The 20,081-nt window shown below is 44.0% G+C and overlaps 1 protein-coding gene across 6 annotated transcripts; it reads right to left on the bottom strand.

Moving 5' to 3' along the window:
• Positions 1-1,881: 1,881 nt before the first annotated feature.
• Positions 1,882-18,105, bottom strand: LOC124195584. Of its 6 annotated transcripts, XM_046590069.1 has the most exons (7): positions 17,515-18,105; positions 16,554-16,770; positions 8,573-12,244; positions 8,389-8,467; positions 8,096-8,237; positions 7,929-8,015; positions 1,882-4,404 (listed from the first exon to the last, which is right to left on the bottom strand). In XM_046590069.1, the coding sequence occupies exons 3-7, from the start codon at positions 8,688-8,690 to the stop codon at positions 3,496-3,498; spliced, it is 1,335 nt and encodes a 444-aa protein (XP_046446025.1). In that variant the 5' UTR covers positions 8,691-12,244; positions 16,554-16,770; positions 17,515-18,105; the 3' UTR covers positions 1,882-3,495. The 6 variants fall into 6 exon arrangements, with proteins under 6 accessions (XP_046446025.1, XP_046446022.1, XP_046446024.1 ...); XM_046590066.1 differs by having other exon boundaries at positions 16,554-18,105; XM_046590068.1 differs by lacking the exon at positions 16,554-16,770.
• Between the last annotated feature and the right edge of the window lie 1,976 nt (positions 18,106-20,081).

Here is a 20,081-nt window from a genome sequence, read left to right as displayed (position 1 = left end):
TTGGATGGAATAATCTTTTACCTTTTCTCCCCTGTTGGATGGATCGAAATGTCACTTGTTCAAATTCAGTCGGGTGCTGCGGATGCCGAAAGTTGATTGGTGAACTCTGACGCGGAATCGGATGTTTTGCGGGTATATAGGAAATGTGAAGGGAAGGATTTCGGCACGATGCGGAAATCAGATGTGAAGACGTTCTCCTCTTCATTGACGGGCTTTTATATACTACCGCCCGAGCCCCGAGATGCTCCTGGAAATGAGAGAGGCTGGATCGTATTGCGCATCACGGTGCCGAGATGCGGTAACCGGGAAAAATGTCTGTCTATCCAAAAAGGCAAAAGAAAATAATAAAAAAGGAAAAAAAAGTTGGGTCAATGTTTGTACGACTGACTTACGGGACCTGCCCATAGCAACGCGTATCAACTGATGTCATATCCTACCAAGATCCTCTAATTGAAAACGTATCTATAGGTACACCGTGATATTATTCCCAGGATCATCTTTCCCTTTTTGACCCTTTCGCCATCATATTAATATTTCTCCGCGGTTTCTTATAATATTTTCTTGTAATATTTGGATGGGTGGCTGCTTTAGTCACGAATTTCTTATTCCGTCTAATGATCCTGCTTATTCCATTCAATCTCTCTCCCCGATATCTAACCAATAGCCGCTCGTGTACACACACACACAGTTTCTCTCTGCTATCCAGACCGTCACTGATGACACGGGACGAAACAGAATATAGCCGAGATCCGTTCTATGCTGGGCTTAGCACGAACGGAGGCTGCTGGATCGTGAGCCGAATGAATAAAAGGCCTAGATAGGCCGGCCGGCTCGTGTCGTCCTATAGGCTACTACCCCCATCGTCGAAGTATATATATAATTAAGAAACGAATGATCTCCTTTCGGGACCCATCCCCTATCGTCGTCAAGGCTCTTTTAGCGACGCACGCGGACCAGCAGCACGTGGAATTAATCTTTTCCTTATTCCTTGAATCAATTTCTTTCAGATTTTATTTTTTTTCGGGTGGGTTTTTATTATTTCTTATATACGCTCTGACTCTTTAACGGGCTGTACACACGCGTCTATGTAACGTTTTCTCGTGACATCCAATTAAGTCTCTGCGATGGCGGATGACATGTCACGACAGTCGCCGGGACGATTTCACGCTAGCCATTTATTTATAGACGAGTGTTGGGACTATTATATGTGTAGTCGCCATCATCACGCGTCCGTAAATATTTTTCTTTTTTATTCTTTAGACACGCACATCATTTCGTGGAAGGCTCTTTATTTCTGCCGTCTAAACGGAAAATGAGCCCGTCGTAATATATAAGATTATATAGACCCAACAAAAATGAAAATAGATCAAATCATATCACCCGCCAAAGAATAATCGGCTAATTACTCTGCTGAACCCCTTCTCCAATCCGATTTCCTCTCGTCCGCATTGATTATATAATACCAAAAGCCTATTTTCAGGTTGCTGTTTCCTCATTGTTCCTATATAGGCTGTGTCTAAATGTGACATCAACATAAATTCCCGTTTACACGCGACATGAAATGAACCAAATTATTTACGAGCGTAGGTTTTTTGGGGTTTTTTCCTGCTCCGCGCAATCTCGGAATCTTATTTGTCGAGCCGGACTCATCTCCGTCACTTTATTACATTCTTTTTTATTATTTTGGCAATATCTGTCCGGACGACAAATAAAAGAAAATGACAATTTCTCGTATGTTGGTTATACTATCCGTTTTTTTTTGCAGCTGCCTGGACGCATGTTATTACGTAATATATGCATTTGAGAGCTAGCGAATTAATGTCGGCAGCCTTTTTCTTCTTTCGTATGACACACACGTATATAAGAAAAGGGCAACTGTGCGAATGTTTATCAAGTAGTTTATTACTTCAAGTTCTGTACAACTTTGGGTATGTTATGTAATAGAAGGGGGTCGAGGGCAGCTCCAAAAATAAAAAAACAAAACTATGGTTATAGACAAAAGAATATTAGGGATGAAAAGAAACCGGGAAACTTGTATAAAGAAAGAAAATGCTCTCTGGCGAAAAGAGATCAAAAGAAATGTGTGTACATGCGCTTGATGCAGCAGGGCAGTAGAAACACATATCAGTAAAACTGTTTTTATTATTTCGTCCTTGTTTCCTTTTCGCCGAGGCGTATAGAAGAGACTCTGGCCGTCATTCGTTTTCCCTGTGCTGTGCATCTGCAAAGCTCGACGGGGATTCTCTACGTGTATGAAATCCATCGATCGGCCGAGAAGGAAAAAGGAAATCCAATTGAAACCAAAAAAAAAAAAAAAAAAAAGGAAAAAGAAATTAAAAAGACAAAAAAAAAAGAAACTGCAAACGGTAAGAAGACAATAAAACACGGTTGGATAGACTTTTGCTGGGATATTTAAAGTGACTCTCGCAGTTTCCTCACGATCAACAGCAGAACACAGCATACGTATATACGAATCAATATTGCACTCTGTGTGTACATACCCATCGAATATAGCAAGTGTTACGCGCATCTTAGATATACACTATATTTAGACGCAGTTGAATTTCACGTTCGATTATGCACACACGTACCGCTCTGCTGGCATTTGCGACAAACTGTTTGCTGGGGAGGGGCTCACATGCAGATGGGCGGGAAAATTCAGTTACAAAAGTTGCTTGTTTGTATGTGTGTGTGTCAGAAATGTGTATAGGCTATCAATATTTGTGTATGTATGAAGCTTATTGTTATTACATGTTCTGGGAACACAGCAGCATAGCAAGCGCAGCAGTCAATAAAATAAATCTATACAACCGTTGTGTCATATCGAAATGATTTTTGTTCATATCCTCCCATGCGATATCGTCGAGCTAGACAATAAATATTCATTGGGCGTCGTAGCCACTATAGCGCAGTTTATTGGATGGAAACAAGAGACATATATATATAAGGATTTGACTGTCGAAGCCATTTATTTCCTGTACACACAGCATAATGTATAATGTAATGTTGAACGGATATATTTGTACAGCGCTGTTTGAAATTCTCTCTCCTTGTCTCGCTCTATATTTTCGTTAGAGATCAAATATTACATGTCACAGTCGCCCACCGTCATTACAATATGGGCTGCTGCTGGTCTACAATGGCCACTTGGACTGCCAACTTACGTACGTATCACATCCCATGCAGCGCATCCAGCAGACTGGAACAGAAGAGATGACGCCGGATCTATTCGAGTGGAACAGACCGGACGGGAAATGCGAGTATGATACAGATATTCTTCTTTTGAGTATATAGCCACTTCCTATATACATCGCGGTCGTTTGCTCGCAGAATTTCATCAGTAATAAAAAACAAAATCCGAGTTGACAACGTCGTCAGATTTTCTTATATGAAAAAATGGGCGGCAAATTCAACAAAGAGGAATGTTACATCATTTTCTTTTGATGTCTATTCTTCAGTTCTATAAGATGAGAGAAACAAATACGGTCCAGCTCTCTATTTGCTGAGCACAACCAACGATTCGGCTGAGCGGACCAGTGTAGGCAACAAAAGCAAAACCGGCTGAGGCTGATAATGTGAAGATGTTGCTGACTCGGGTTGTCTGGCAACGCTCATCATCATCTGCTGCTGGCCAAAGAGCGATGTGCTATTGCGCTGGTCGTGTTGCTGGACGATATCGAGTTCTTCCAGACGAACCGAGTTATTAATTCGGCCGTTATTGTGGTGGCGTAAAGACTTGGCTTCCCTGGCTGCTGGATGTCGATTATTGTTGTTGGAGGCCAGCTGGTGGCTGTAAATGGGATCGACGTAGCCGTAAGGGCCGCCCATGTACTCGAACTGGTTGCCATTGCGGTAGCTGTAGCTGCTGGGCGGGACGTCGCCCATCACCATCAGTCCGTCGTCATCCTCTTCTTCCTCGAAGAGGCAACTGCTTTTAGATTGAGTGAACCCGAAGCCGGGCAGGTGCTGGTGATGCTGGCCGAATCTGGCCATAATCTGCTGTTTCTGTGTCGCTATCAATTCGACGTTGGCCGGCGACCGACCGTAGCGACGCTTGGGTGATCCGCACAGACTCTTCGTCTCCAACGGCGTCGTCGTTGTTGTCGGTTGTTGTTGCTGTAGGTGCTGAGCATCGTTTCCAGCGGCTCCGGTTTCTCCTCCGCCCAGCTCTTTGCTCTTCTTTCCGGACAGCCAAGTTTTGAAGACGAGAAATCCACTTGGCTGGGCGTCGTTTTCGGCGTCGGCGGCGACTGATGAAGGATGTTGCTGCTGTCTCATCTCGTTGTCATGGCGATGATGCTCCGGCGGCGAAAATGTTTCTCTCGGGGGATTATTAGACGGCGTCTTGAGCGTCGACGTCTCCAGCGACGACGTCGTTGCCAGTTCGCCGCACCCGGACGAGTCCTTTTCAACATTTGCCAAATGCGCGCGCACATCATAATCGCCACGGTGGCCAGGAGAAAAATAAAAGAGAAAAATAAGAGAAACATGATATAGACTCTCGACTGTATATATACCAGCTGAGCTATAGTCTCCCAGTTACCACAAGACTATTATTATTACGTCTAAAAAAACCCTGCTGCTACTTGCCGATAGATATATAAAAGTCACTTGACGGACAATCACGTCATCAGCACTACATCAAAACAGTAGCGGGGACTATTTGGTGTGTATCTTGGCGTAGAAAATAACACGAGTCTTGTCTAGAGCTCACTATAATACGTTCGTTATACGAGAAGAAATAAAAGCAGTGTATAGGTTGACTGGTTTCTCTATTTATCTCTGTCTCGTGCCATCCAGCAGCTCATCAAAAGAAGTGAAGTTGATGAATAGGACGCCGCTGTTGGAGAGAGAGAGAGGTGTATTATTTACTAGATAGACTGTATATAAATCAGCTCTCTCTCTTTTCTTTATCTTTTCTCTTTTGTGTGCGCGGCCCAGGCACAGGCGCCGATAGACTCGTGTGTGAGTCGCTTTTAGAGCCGAAAGAGAATGGCGACAAGATCTAATGGCAGCAACTTGAAAGGCTCGACACCCCCATTTCAAAAGAGTCGTAGAAAAAAGGAGAATTCTACAAAACTCTTTGGGTAAAAATAAGACTTGACTAGAGTCGAGTGCTGCCTACGACAAAATGGAGCATTCATCGTTTTGGGCTGGGATATAAATACCGATCCATTCGGCGGATGTTGATCCAGGCGGGGGTTGGCAACTCAAAATTTGGGTGTACGAGGATTCAGAATCTCAAGGATTCCGAAAGATTCTAGAGATTCTGAGAGATTCTGCGAGATTCTGAATCAAGTTTCCCCCAAAATTCCGCTAGGGGCGCCACTAGTCCTTGGCCCAGTTTCTGTACAGAAGTATGCACTATGTTACGTAGTGGGCGTAGCTCCGTTTCGGCATGCTCTATACCGCTTATAGACATGCAGATTTTATTATCTTCAAGATTTTTTACTGATAGAAAAAGGTGCTACAATAATTTTTGTAGTTTCAAGTAGGGTGAAGTAATCTGATAGTTAGAAACTTGATAGGTTTGAATTAAAAGTCCAGATTATTAATTTTAAAATAGATTATACGGGGAAAATTAACCGCAAGTGACTTTTGCTGGGAATTATTGGCATATTATCAATAGTTTTTTTTAACCATATATTTGTCCCACCCTATCCTCCATTCATCAGCAGACGAAAAAATGTGTGCGCCTCCCAGCGGTGGGAAAAAGGAGGGAAAATTAAAGAAGTTTTAGCGCAACTTATATTTTACATTTTTCAGTATTTCTAGTGCATTTTTTTACAATTTGAGCTTTTCAAAGACCAAATTCACAAAATATCTGAAATTTTATACGGTTTTGGGGTAGTTTAAAGAAAAAAAAGGGGTAAATTTAGTGAGATTCTGGAGATTCTACGAGATTCCATGGGATTCTACGGGATTCCATGGGATTCTACGGGATTCCATGGGATTCTGAAGATTCTGCGAGATTCTGAAGATTCTATGAGATTCTGGGGATTCTGGAGGGATTCTAGCCAGGGTGTACGAGGATTCTGAGGAGTTGCCAACCCCCGGATCCAGGATTCCAGGGTGAGAAAAACTGTTTTAATCGTATTAGATTTAGAAGAAGGGGATCGATTTTTAATTATATCGATATCTTAAGAAAGCATGGCTAATTAGAATATTAATGTCGTCTGCTTTACTTTTGTTTCAAAGTTTCAAATGCGAGGCAAAGTCTTAAGTCCCAAGGAACGATCACTTTTCTGGAAACGTATTACACGTGGCTGCATGAAAAGTAGAGCAACAAATAAAACTACAAAAATGTGGTCGTCTTGTGAATTCTACTCTCCATGCTGTTTTGAAGGTAAATATAAAACTAACAATACACATAGAAACTTGTTCCAACTTTGTTAAATGTAAGTTCCCGACAAGCATTTATCATTTTTAAAAGCCCCCTGTCGATGCATGGCAGTTTGTTTGCACTATGAACTAACCTTCTTCATTGTGCAGATTTTGAGACCTGAGCCATCGTAACAAAAAAGATATGCCAGTTTTGCTTGTGATGGTGTTGACCTGTAATCAACAGCGATCCCACTATCATTGCTAATGATTTGTATCACTTTTATTCCTGTGCCTGACATGCTTGATTTGCATGATTTGCATCAATGCACTGTGTTACACGTAAACTTTAAATTCTTCTGCTTATTGACATAAGGGTTTAACCGCTGTGTCATTTGAAACTTTTTTTTATTTGTTGTTTCTCTCAATGCTTTTTGTAACCCATTTTTTATTTTTGTATTTAGACAAACAGCATCCTGATTGAAGAAACTTCCACTGTCGGCCGAGTTAAGGATCTCTTCAATTTTTCCCCTTTCGTGTACGCCCATGTGAATGTGGGTGTATTCACGGGGACCCCCTTTTTCCTATCCTGCCTGGTGCTGGATTCGACTTTTCAACGGATGGAACAGTTGTGGATGCCTGGCTGTATTTCCCAGGCTTAAAGGTAGGAAAAAATTTATCTCTACTCTTCCTTGCTGATGCTGACTATTTGATGATGTTGATTATAAATCGTTACGTAGTACGGAGTACTACGAGTCTTCCTGAGCTAGGCACTTGACTGGAACTGTTTGCTCTTGCCGTTTTGTTGACTCAGTCAGGGTTCATTAAACAACTGAACGACTGCAAATCAGGCCTGGTATTGTACCTCACTACTCGGTCTGTGGGTATAAACAATCGAATTCAAAAGTATTTGCATTCTAAACACACTTGAAGCAGCGGGCAGCTAGATCACTTTTTTCATTTTGTCCCAAGAAGGCCCTTCCGCTCGCCACCCGGGCACCTGCTCGTTAATATCATGTCCTAAGATTCGCCTTCGATTTCCCCAACTATGCTGGCGGTGTGCTGGTTTATTTTCCAAGTGCCACTTTTGGCATTTCTCGTCGTCAGATTTTCAACGACAAAGTTACGCCGCTGGTTGAAGAGGGAAATGAGAGTGGGGGGAGGAGACCTTTCTCGCTAATTACCAGCGACTATGTAATCCTTGTTTTCTCTTTGCCGCAACGAACACTCGAGAAATGTTCACCTGAGTCTCCACTTGTCGCCCGACGACGACGACAGTCTCGCTCTCTTTGATGTTTTTAAATATCCCATTTCACAACTGTCGCCACGCTCTTTCTCCAATAATTCCCCCACTGCCAACGGCAACACAGCACTGCCCGGCAACCTGCGACGTCTACTATTACCGCCCGGGTGAAGATGGGAAAATAATTTAAAAAAAAAACAGAAAAAAAAGGACAAGCGTATATAAACTAAAACTGGCTGATTGGAAATGTCAATCCCGCTGGATCTTGTACGCTCGACTCGTTCCGGAAACTATATTACATCCTTTCTCATTTATCTTTGATGGATATCAAGTTTTGTCATGAATGATTATAGGCGCAGCATACCTGCTGAGTCTCCACGATCAGGTCGTTGTCGACGAGTTTGATTGCGTAAGTGTCGCTGCCGGGCGGATGCGTCTGGGTGAGGGACGTCTGACGATGATGAAACGGGCCGGAAAAAGAGAATAAGAGGAAAGCGTCGGAGGGAGGCCAACGATTTGATATTACTATACCTGAATGGTTTGCTGAGAGGCGGCCAGCGATTTGGTGATGGAAGCGTGATCGTCCAGGACGATGGTCGTCAGCGGACAGGCCGATCGATCGTGGCGATCTTTGTACCTACCCAGACAGCTTTGCCCTCGTAAGCAGCCGATCCTGTGGCCGTGTGTGTGTTATGATAGACGATTGCCGGGTTGGGGGCGACGGTCAATCGAACCAAGTCGACGGCCAATGGACAAAGACAAAATGAGGAGAATCAGCCGATTGTTCCTTTTCTCTGTTTAAAATCAAATTGCAAAGTGTTTACCTAAGAAAGATGAAGAAGAGGAGTACGATGGCCAGTCCGGCCGACGTCGTCAGGATGATCAATAAAGTTAATCGCCCATCTGTTTTACGGATCGATATAATAACCAGTTATTCGGTTTTAAAAATGACTCTCGCAACGTTGCGTGATTAATTCATTAATTATTTGAGGTTGGCCGTACTATTACCTTGTTCCAGCATGAGCGACGCATCCTGTGAGCGATTGGTGGCCACTTCGATCGGAGTGTAGGCCGGCGGCAAGATGCGCGAAGCCAGGAGCGTGTTTTCCCAAGCCATGCCGATCATGAGGATGTCGTGCGAGAATAACAACAACAACAACAACAATTCCCCCCCTCCCTCCCTGAAATCGTTTGACACAACACTGATTGGAGACGGGGCCAACGTCAGTCCCGCAAAACGCTCGACAACAACGGCCCAAAAGAGACAAGACACACGGCACGTTTGCCTTACACTCACGTTCAACTTGGTTTTTCAATTGCGGGCGGAAGTTTTCGCTCTTTTTTTATCGGCTCGATCCTGGCGCCGTTCTCCCGTTTCTATCCGCCCGTTGGTGATACATTGGCGTGTTCAGCACGTCGACGATTCACGCGAATTTGAAATATAAATAAATAAAATAAGAATCGAACGAGAGAAAAAATGGATGGAAAAACAAATGAAAAACCGGAAGCAACTCCACCGACTGCAGCAGCACGTACACGCAGCCCCCGGAAAGAAAAGTCAGTTTTCTCTCCCACTCGTTTTGATTCCGCCAAATTGTAGCGCGTCGTCGTCTAGAACTTTTGGCTTTTTTATTTTGATTTTATTTCTTTTTTTGTGTGTTATCCAGCCCAATCACGAAGCTCAACTTTTTTTTCTTTTTCTCAATTGCACACGCAGCAGGCGGCAACAATCAAAATGCCTGTCGTTTAGCGCATCCGTTCAATGTGTTCCGCATTTAGCTCTTTTTCTCTTGAAATCATTTCTTTTTATTCTTGACGTGATTCCCAGTCAAAACTGCCGAGCTGGAGAGATTGATGGGAGTCGATGAAGTGAGTTATTCTGAGTAAATGTAAACTGCTGCCCGGAGGGTTTTGGCGAATTAACTAGCTGTCACGTACGTTGACGGGTCGTGCAGTTAGCGGGAAACTTTGGCGGGCGGGGATTTTTGCGTTGGGGAACTGTAACGAACTTGCAGTAATTAACGTCCCTCCCTTGTATATATGTATACGATAGACGGGCACTGATGTTGCACAACTGGCAAAAGCGGATGAGTGAGGAGCGCCAGCGATGCCAACCGACAAAGACGAGCGTATTGGAGCGACTGCGGCAAGCAGCGACGTCAATGGACCTCTCTCGCCAAAGTGTAGTAGCAGAGGATATCGAATACACGGGAGCACAGCTGGGCAAAGTACCCACGGGTGTGTGTCTCGAAATAAAAATAAGAGGGACGATCCCGGGCGTGAGTCGATATCACTGCGTCGCTCTTTCTCGGCACACACGGAATCAGAAAAGCCTTTCAATCACTCGACGAAAGAAATCCCCGAAGAAGAAAAGCAGTGATGTACATTCAAAGAAAATGCAACTGTCACTGGGACACACACATACAGACACAGGGGGGAGTGCTAGCAGAGAGAGAGGAGCGAATGCGTACAGCCAAAGTGAGAGGTTGTCCCGACACTGGCGTCTGTAAACTGCCGACCGAGAGAGAAAAGCGAGTCGAGTCGAATCGAGTCGACGCGCTATACTCACGCCGGTTTTGCTCTGTTTGGTGGTGAATTTTTATTTTCTATTTTCTTTTTTTTTCTCCCCTCTTATTTCTTTGGCGCAAGCTTGACTCGATCCTCGTATATATAACAACTGGGCGTTTCTTTCTTTTTTGACTCGATCCCGCGTGCCCGCTCTTTCCCCCCCTCGTCGCTCGCTCTCTGTCTTCCATTGGCAACCAGCACGCACTCTAATGTATAACCGACAGCTACTTTAATACGCCTGTGTGTGTCTAGAGGATCGAACAGGATCGCTCGCTCTTTTTCCTTTTTCTTTTTGGGTTGACTTGGCTTTCTTGTGGAAAAAGTTTAGTGCTCGATGTTGTTACCCCAATCGGTCCCGGTTACTATTGACAGCCAATGGCTGGCCGAGTTTTCGGCTGTGACGCGTTTTCGCTGGCCCCTTTGGCGTTACCGGGAAAAACGGGATGGAAAAGTTACGGGGGGACGGACACGAGGCAAGGAGAATCCTCGAGGAATTAAAAAATGGCATTTTTGCGATCATTTGGGATGTGTATGTCTCTCTACAGGGGCCTGCCCAGCCCAGGTATACATGTAGAAGAGAGATAAAGGCGGACCAGACCACTCGAAAGAAACTCTTCTCCTATATCTCTCTCTACGTGCGAGGTACAAGGTAGTTTGGCAGGCTGCCTGGCCGGCCAGTATCTACCTCAAAGACTCGACAGCAGTCGAGAGGATATAGCTAGGCGCTTATTAGCTCTATTGTGTTGCTGGGGGGTTGCTGGCGTCCATCGTCAGCAACTTGAGGCCGTCTCTTCTGCTCGGCTGTGCAGCCGTAACGACTAGATGGATTTCCAGCAGCCTTCTCTTTATACACGCGTCTAGTGCTTCTCTCTCTAGCTGCGTGTATGTGTGTGTGTGCTTGCTGTCTGTATAAATACAATACCGTGAGCGAGCCGATAAAAGAAGCCAATTGACGTCGTTGTCGTCGTCCAAGTTTCCCGGCCGACCGTCGCAAATAAGGAAAGGATATACGATCACTTTCTTATATTTCTCCGTTTTGTATCTCCAATGTTGTGTAATACGAAAGCAATAAGAGATAGATCTCTATATCGCACACAGCAGCAGAAGGTTTATTTCCTCGCTTCTATTACGATATAGGCTCCGGCTTCTAACGTATTACAAGAAAGGAAAACTCCAACAATAATGGTCATTATTTTTCGAGATTCGGTCGGCCATGATATCTGCGATATTTATATCGAAAGCCCTTTCCCCCCTCGTTGTACTATATAACATCTATCTCTCTTTCTCTCTATACAAGCGAGAAGGACACACATACAATGGGGCGGAATTGTTCGGCCGACTGAACCCCGGCGTGTGTGTGTAGGCAGTCATAGAACCTTGTTATATCGACTTTGATTGCGTATTTATATGTGTATTTGGACAGGTTATTCCTATTACATCAGACGATTTCACATAATATTACAGGACGTAGTAGACATTAAGAAACAAATCACGATCAAAAGGTGCACTTAAATACTAAATATAACCGTCGATATTTGACTGTCAAACTAACTCAAGCCGAACGAACAAACCGAACTGCAAATGTAACCGCAACATAAACTCCGGCGACTTGTTTCCCGACACACTCCGTCTCTCTCGCTCCTTTTCTCTCTCATTCAACTTCAACTTCAACTTCTCTACCGACAAGATTTTAAATCGCCAGTAGTAGTAGTAGAGAAAATTACGAAATCAAATTTTTAAAAAAAGAGATCAGGAGAAAGAAAGACGAAAATAAAAAATGTCGTCGCCGGAGAATAGTTGCGAGAAATCTTTTCGCACCATCAAGCACGATAAAAACTCCAGGCTTATACGATCAGCTCGAGTCAACAGACAGTTTTTTTTTTTGGTTTTTTAAACTTTTTCTTCAAGACTTGATTTCTTCTTCTTGCACGCGGGTATATCGCATTTCTTTTCTTTCACTTTTTTTGTTGATTTCTGGTTGTGTTGTTTTGGCTCGGCTTCTTCTTGTGATTATCTCTCGATCGCGGCCAAGTCGAGTGGAGAGAGAGAGATGGGCGTGGCAGCCCGGGCCGAACATCGACCGAGGACTTTGATAGATATTCGGCGTGTGCACTGCAAAAGAAAAAAATCAAATCGACCCAAAGAAATAATAACAAAATAGAGAGAGAAAGACAATGATGGGGAAATACCGAAAAAAGATTCAGTGTCACGACAGTCGGATAAATTGGGGGAGGAAAAAGAGATGGGTGAATGCAATTGTGTATATCCTTCGCTGAGATGTGTAAAGAACCCTGAAGGATATCTCGCTAGGAAATTCAGTGGCAAAAGGATAAACAGGAAATGGAATAGTCAAAAGAAAGAATAAGACCATTGAGAGAAAAGACAAAGATGAGAATCAGCAGAGACTGTCAGACATCAGACGCTCGTTGACAGGCAGCAGCAGCAGCAGCTCAAAGGGGATCTAAGCGTCGGCTTCTCTTCTCGTGTAGACATCGCCGATGAAACAACCGAGAGCAATAACAAACAGCCACACACACACATATTTTATTTGTACACAAGTATATATAAAAAAAGGAAATGATGATGATAATAATCGTAAAAGTCTTGTTTTTTGGTAGGGGGTTTGATGGAAAAACAGAATAGGACTCGGCGCGCGCGCGCAATTTGAACGGGTGCCAAGAGCATCATCATCATCATGTCAGCAGGAGAAAGTCAAACGAAAAAGGGAAGAAGAGAAAGACGATGTCAGGAGCTAACGAGACAGGAGCGTAACGACTTGGTTGGTTGGCTTTGATCTCCGGCAAAAAGCTCCTAGCTGATGCCCGGGATGCGGATTCCGGCCTCGAGTAGACGTGTGTGATGTTGAAGTCAAATCAAAACAAAAGACAATCAAACTGATAAAAGGTGTGGTGTGCACACGCCATTTCTGCTGCGCATGAAGAGGATGGCACATTTCATGTTTTCCAGTGGGGGAAGGGGGGAATCTCCCATCACCCACCCCCTTCGTTATCTTTTGTGCGGATGCAAACAAAGCCATTTAGATTATTAGTATATAGACTATAATAATATTCAGCAAACGCAGACTCTAATTAATTGGATTGCTTTTCTCAATTCAATTTAGACAGGATCGTCCATAATTTTGGGAAGTTTTGTTTAGCTCTATTATTCAGCTCATTTATTATCTTTATACCCAGTCCGCTTTTGTTTTAATCAAAGAAAATGGAGATGGAGATTAAAATCAAAATTTTGATCACGCCAATGGAATTCGAGACTTGAGAAACTGCCAGTGCAATACGAGAAAACGCAAGTTATGTAGTTGTCAGTTGGAAATAAAAAGTTTAGATCCTCCTCCGTACATTTGGGGATAAGATTTTTATACAAAAATGGAAGCGCGGTTCAGAAGCTTTTACATTCCCAACCATGTCGACCCTTTGCCGCCCCGCGTGACGTGCGGTCCAAACTTTTTTCCCTTTTCCCCGTTTTTAGACTAACCGGTCCGGTGCCGGCGGGAGTCCAGTTCAGGGCTACTTTACTCCCAACTCTTATTTCTTTCTTTAACAGCGAAAAAGCGAGAGAACTATGGAGAAGAAAAGGTTCTTTTGTTGCTTTTCTTTTCGTTTCTTTTGTATGTAGGAAGCAAAAGCTATAGGCCAAATGGAGAGAAACGGAACAAGAAGAAGAAGAGAGTAAATACGTACCGAATAGAAGTAGACAGCCATTATTATTCTCTTTTCACGTTCGTTCGTTCTCCTCTCTCGTTACGCCACCGCCTCTGTCTGCTGGCGGAGAGACTATATCGTTGGCGGCTGGCCCCACCCAAATTACCACCTCTAATAGAGGAGACCGTATCCCAGTCCCGGGTTCCTTTTCTCATCTGACGGTGAACTGAAAAGCCATTATTGTATAGACACACACGTGCCTGCCATTCTTCTCTTATTTGCCGAGCTGCTGATTATAATCAGCAACCCGACTCCGCGTATGTGTGTGTTATACGAGAAGAAGAAGAAAAGTTATATAAGATTAGAAAGAAAAGGGTAGACAGAGAATATATAAGACCAAGCTATCAGGGTGTGCTTAAATGCACTCACGTCTGCTCTGTTATAGGGCTACTACTACTATCTAGTATCTACTGTGATGTTGTCGAGGAGTTTTTGATATTCTTTTTCCTTCTCTTTATCGTGAAAAAAAAAGTTACGTCATCCACGGGTGCACGAAAAGATGAAATGATGTTTTATAGCCAGTCGACGAATTGGAGCTCGTTATTTTCGGATGTATAACGCATTCCCCGGAAAAGAAATAACACAAAAATTGGTGGGGAAACCCGCAGGATATAAACTTGGCTTGTTGTTGCCGCTGGCGTCGTATAGTAATTATTATTATTATTATTATTATTACGTCAAATTTTGTTTTACGTTGGCGCTTTGAAAAAATTAAAATTGAAAGCGTACTATCATCGTCTCATTGGCTTTTTAGTTGATTACAGAGAAGATGTTCATCAAATCAGCGAAATTCGAAATTTTGTAATTGGTTTTAAAACGAATCGCCTGCTGTGTCAAAGTTAAGAGATCTCTTACCTCTTTTGTTTTATTGCATTTCAGTTCCTGTTTCTTTTTTCTTTTTTTGACTTGGGTTTTTTGGTCGCTCAACTTCCTTCCGGTTCCCCAACCGGAGATGTCAGCCGGTCGCCGGGAAACGCGGCGCACACGGAATTGCACTATGGGGCATTTTGGGGATGAGAGTCACGAACGGAACCCCTAAAGGCCCGAGACGACCGTCGTATCGATTGCGTAGAGGATGACGGGCCGAGCCAAAAAATAAATAAAAAAAGTTTCTACTAAAGAAATACAAGGGAGGGGGGGGGCGAATATTGCGCGCCAACAACTGCGGGCAGCCGGAGCTATAGACACTCCCGGCGCGGGAGCAAATAATAAAAAAAAGGAAATAAAACATTTTTTTGGGGAGGGGGGGGGGGACGACTCACGCACGAAACACACAAGTACAGTGGACGACGACCCGCTATAATAGTCGCACACTCTAACACACAAGGGGATGCACAGAAAATACATATATATCCAAATAACGTCAATAGGAAATGAGAGCACAGGTGCCAGACCATCTGGCGAATGGAACTGGACGAAATGTGCTGGGCTGCGCACCGCTACTGTGTAAATAATCAGAATCGCCCTGGCGTGTAAAAGTAGATGCGTTAGCAATGGCGCAACCCGAGTCTCGATTTCCAATCTAGAAACGACGACGACGGTAATCCAACGCCGCCCAACTCGAGTTGAACTCTAAAATAATCTAACAAATAATCGAAAAGTCCAGGTGGAATCGAATTTTTATTTTTTGGAAAAATTCGATTTCATTCGTCTGGGAAATTGAAACTGTCGAGTGAAAATGAAGCTTTGATGTGTGACGTTTGGGTTATTTCCCAACGCGCTGGGGTTCGTACATATTTCATTTCTAGAAAAGTCGAATACAACTTGACGATTTCTGCTAGACGACGGTCGATTCACTGGAACAGAATACAAACCGGTCGATGATTTCGGTTCGGGGGAAATAAATGGGCAGCCCAAAAACTATAGCGCTTCATTTGCATGTCGAATGGGCCATATACCGTGTGGTACCGACTATTCTACTAGTAGTAACGTCTAAAGTGCTGAGTAGATGGGAGAGCGCAGGGACGGCACATCACGACGATGATTACACGTCATTTTTCGTTTCCCCATTTTCTTCGGTTGGTTCAGCGCGCGCACGCTCGACGAATCCCGTCCCGACAACGGGCGCTGACGCGTCATCTCCCTGGGCGACGTCCCCCCCCCCCCTTACCATCTCTCTCTAGTTCTGTACAGCTGTTGGTCTATATGTGTGTGTAATATTGCCCATCAAGTTTTGACGGATTAAACCAAGGAAATTGCTCCTGCCTCTCTCCCCCGTCAACTCCACCGTACAAACGACGTAACATAATGGAACGTGCTGGATTTCTCCTTTAGCTGAGATGGATGGATGGATGGATGGATGGATGAGGGGGGGGGAGCCTGGACACATAGACATTATGAGAAATTGTGTGTGTGTGTGTCTGCCTGGCTATGTCTCGTCTATACATTGACGATAAGATATATATGTATATTCAAATTGTGTGTTGTCAGATGTCATAACACACAAGAGAGACTAGGTCAGTCAAAGATTTTTCCCATTTTCATATTATTCCGCCCCGAAATGAAGAAACGAAAATCAACCCACAAAATTGTTTGGAGAGACTTAAACTTAGACTGGAGGCACGTAGACAAGAACACGAGAGAGAGTTCAAAGTCGACGTGTCGTTTTTCGGATGGTGGTCGATCGGTCGGTTGGGAGTGTGAGGGCCGGGGGGATTAGGGGGGGAAAATAAAGGGCAGCAGCCAAAAATTTATTATCTTACCAGATTTATATTTCCTTTTTGGGGGCGCTGGTGGCCTGAACTTGTGACTATCTGGGCGCGATTGGAGTTGGCTGACGTATGGAAAGAAGAAAACAGCGTCGATAACGAATAATCGAACACAAATATTTCGGTTACGAGATGACGAAGTGTAAGGGGGGCCTCTATCTGGTCGAACGGCACGAATCCAAGTGAGCGGGACGATCGCACAGGTTGTCGGCTTATTTAAACGACACACAAAAAACAGACGGACAAGTGTAGACGACGAGGTGTGGTGCATATTAGAATAAGGTGAGGTGGGGGGGTTGAGCAGGGGGCGGGATGTAAGGTGGTGGTTTATACAAAATATGAGAGAGATGGGCCATTCTGTCACTCACAGACCACGGGCAGGTGTCCGTCTCTCTTTACATGCACAGTTTTGAGAGGGGACAGCCATTTTGATGATACGACAGAAGGGGGGGGGGTGTCTGTTTCATTTAAGAGCGTCCTCAAAACTATTACAAAGACTTTTTGTTTGTTCCTTTTTTGTTGGCCGTCGCCAAACGGGCCCAACAATATAACAATAACCAGTATTAAATGGACCTATTATTATTATATTGTGTAAGTATCAAGAACTGGCCCAACGTGCATGTGCAGTTGCACCTTTCGATGTGTGTGTGTCTCTGCCCTCTTTTTTCTTATCTTTTTCTATCTCTAAAAAATTAAAAAATTTTTTTACATCCTATTACACGACTCGTTATTTGTTTTCACTCTAAACACACACACAGAGTGACTAAACAAAATCGAAGAGAAACAATAAAAAAAGATAAAAGTAAAGAGGGAGAGAATGCATCGGGAATAAATAAACGAGCGCAAAATCGAATCAACGACAATCGAATTGTCACCGCCAACGAAACATGGAATAAATTCAAAAGAAATCGACAAACCCCAATAAAAAAGTTTACAAAAAATAAGAAGAAGGTACCGTGCTGGGCTTTTCTTTTTGATTGTCGCGTGAGTGATGCGGACGTGCGGAAGAATGTGGTGCGGCCGGAGGAGAGTCGGACTCATCATCACCAAGCGCATCAGTCGAGACGTTGTGAACAAGTGAACGATTCTGTCGTTGGTTGGGCTCCCGTCTCTCGTCGTCGTCACAGTTCAGAGACAACAACACTCTCGTCGCTTCTCGATCACACACAACACACACAGCACACACAAACTCTGTCTCTATCTGAGGTTAAGTCTGTTCGGGACTGAAGGTTATCGCACAGTATTTAGACCACAGCTTGGAAGTTTTTTTTTCGAGTAGAGTAGAAATGGAGGAGCTGCTCCAAAGGAGGCGGGCAAGTGGGGGGTGAGGAGCAACTGGGAGTCAATTTGGAAATTCGAAAAGAAAAAAAAAATAAATCAGAGCTAGAAGTCGATGGCTAGCGCGCGACTTATCGCCACTTATTGCAAACGGGTAATGCGACACCGACAGACAAATGCAAGATTATCACTTGCATCCAAAAACCCTCCCGTTTATTTTTCAATGACGTTCACGTTGCGGGCTTCCCTATTATCTCGACTTCGATCAAATCTAGAACACACACAACACACAAATCGAATGGGAAATGTTAAAACGAATGGATGAATGGCTGGGATGATGTTGCCATCCGGGTGATGTGTGTGTAGCACGCTGGGTGTCGAGTTGTTTGTTATCTTGGGGGGAAAAGAAAAAAAAAACGAATCGACTGACCGATGGACGAGGTGAAACTCAGATTGTTGGACGGATGGACGGCAGGGTCAACATTTGATATTATGCGAAGACTAGCCAAAAAATTCTAGACAAAATCAAACGTCACAGATACATGTCCTCGTTTTTCTTTTTCATTTAAGTGGATTTGTATTTTCTTTTAAATTGAAAACGTCAATCACTGGCCGTTGTTATTACGATCACGAAATGTATACATAACGGATAACTCGGCCGGCATATTCAGCTCGTATGCCCAGCAGTGCGTGTCTCGCTGCTACTGTCAACCAAATCGGCTGTGTGTGTGTGTGCGCCAAGCTCGGGATATCGCTATATGTACATTTCAATGTCGTAATCAGTACTAGTATATACTGACGAGCCCCGCCATCAGTTCGTCATGTCCTCGGCATTGTTTTCTTTCGCTGTTTTATCAATCGCCGCGCGCTTGTAATGTAACACGGACCCAACATCCGGGAGCGTTCTAGCATCAGCATTTTTCTTTGACTAAACGTGCCCATATTTTAAAAGAGAGTTGGTTGCGTCTATCATCCGCCACACATCGTCGCAACACCCGAAATTGTGTAGGCCTTCGATGATTTCCATCGACTTTTATTTGACCAGTTGGTTGTCAACCATTAAGAGGCCAACGGCAACTCTAGTTTTATTTATTCTTTCTATTTCCAAGTCGTTTGCGTCTACATAAAGAGAAGAAAGAAAGACACACACAGATGGAGATGGATTATTCGAGTCACGCTCTTTCCCGCATGCCCCGCTCTTCTCGGATATGTCAAATGAATAATTCATTTTGGCTGCTCACGCTTTTATTCTTTTCTTTTCTTTGCGCTATATACCGGCAATTGGCAGCAGCCGCTTTTCTATGCAAACTCTTTTGCGCAGGAGAGGAAGAATAAGAGAAACGGTTTTTGGGCGCTACCATAGAAAAGGGAAATGAGATGTAATTGTATATACGCGTGTGTGTGTGTTAACCTTTCCTTCCTTTGGGCTTCTAATAAAGTCCTATACATACATATATACACGGCCGAGCCTTTTAATCTCACCCCCACATCGTTTGACATTTCCATTTGGCCCGTCGATTTTTTCTCATTAGCATCCGCATTGAAAATCCACGGCGGAGGCGGTTGGCATTGATTCCGTTGATTGAATGCGCTGCATCAGCCCCTGGCCGCCCCGACTGCTGCTGTGTATATACACACACATATCAAGTTGGCTTCTCTAAATGTAGTAGCCCTGATTCTTTGCCTTTTTATTTTCGCCGAATAGAAGACGGTGCAACATCTTTCCAGGGCGAGATTGCCACAAAGCTGCAGTATCGTCGTCGTCATTGAATGGCCGCTTGATCAGCGGTTTTTTTCTGTTTGCCAAGTAAAAGAGATGGACGGACGGACTTGTGTTTGCTGCTGCTGCTGCTGCCATGTCGGACGTGTTTTATCAATGGGCGGGGGGTGATCGTGTTACCAAAAAAAAAACGACATTTTTATTTGATTTTTTGTATTTGTTTCTTATTCTTATTTGGGTGTTGGGGAAGCGGAGGAAATAAGAAAAGCGATTCCTATTTTTTTTTTTCTTTCGTCTGGCGATTCCATCGCCTTCAGCAAACACACATCAATCCCTCCCGCTCCAATCCCTTTTCTGTATACGTAACATGTAACGCGCTGCACTGGAGGCTGCTGTATGTGTGTGTACTCTCTAAGCGGATATTTCCATGGCGGCGGCTCGATGCGGCGCTGGCTTTTCTTCCGCTGGCGGAGAAGACATTTGATGGCTGAGCTGAGCCCGAGAGAGAGTTACGTACGACGGAG

This window comes from Daphnia pulex, chromosome 6 (genome assembly GCF_021134715.1).
Source record: "Daphnia pulex isolate KAP4 chromosome 6, ASM2113471v1".
In the NCBI taxonomy this organism is placed as follows: domain Eukaryota; kingdom Metazoa; phylum Arthropoda; class Branchiopoda; order Diplostraca; family Daphniidae; genus Daphnia; species Daphnia pulex.
This window is presented reverse-complemented; position numbering and strand designations above follow the sequence as displayed.

Excerpts from the sequence above, each read along its gene's own strand:
- LOC124195584 (XM_046590066.1), bottom strand. The coding sequence starts at position 8,690 with ATGATCGGCATGGCTTGGGAAAACACGCTCCTGGCTTCGCGCATCTTG. Across the intron at positions 8,468-8,572 it reads GTCGCTCATGCTGGAACAAG|ATGGGCGATTAACTTTATTG; the intron begins GTAATAGTACGG and ends TCCGTAAAACAG. Across the intron at positions 4,405-7,928 it reads TGATCGTGGAGACTCAGCAG|GACTCGTCCGGGTGCGGCGA; the intron begins GTATGCTGCGCC and ends AATGTTGAAAAG.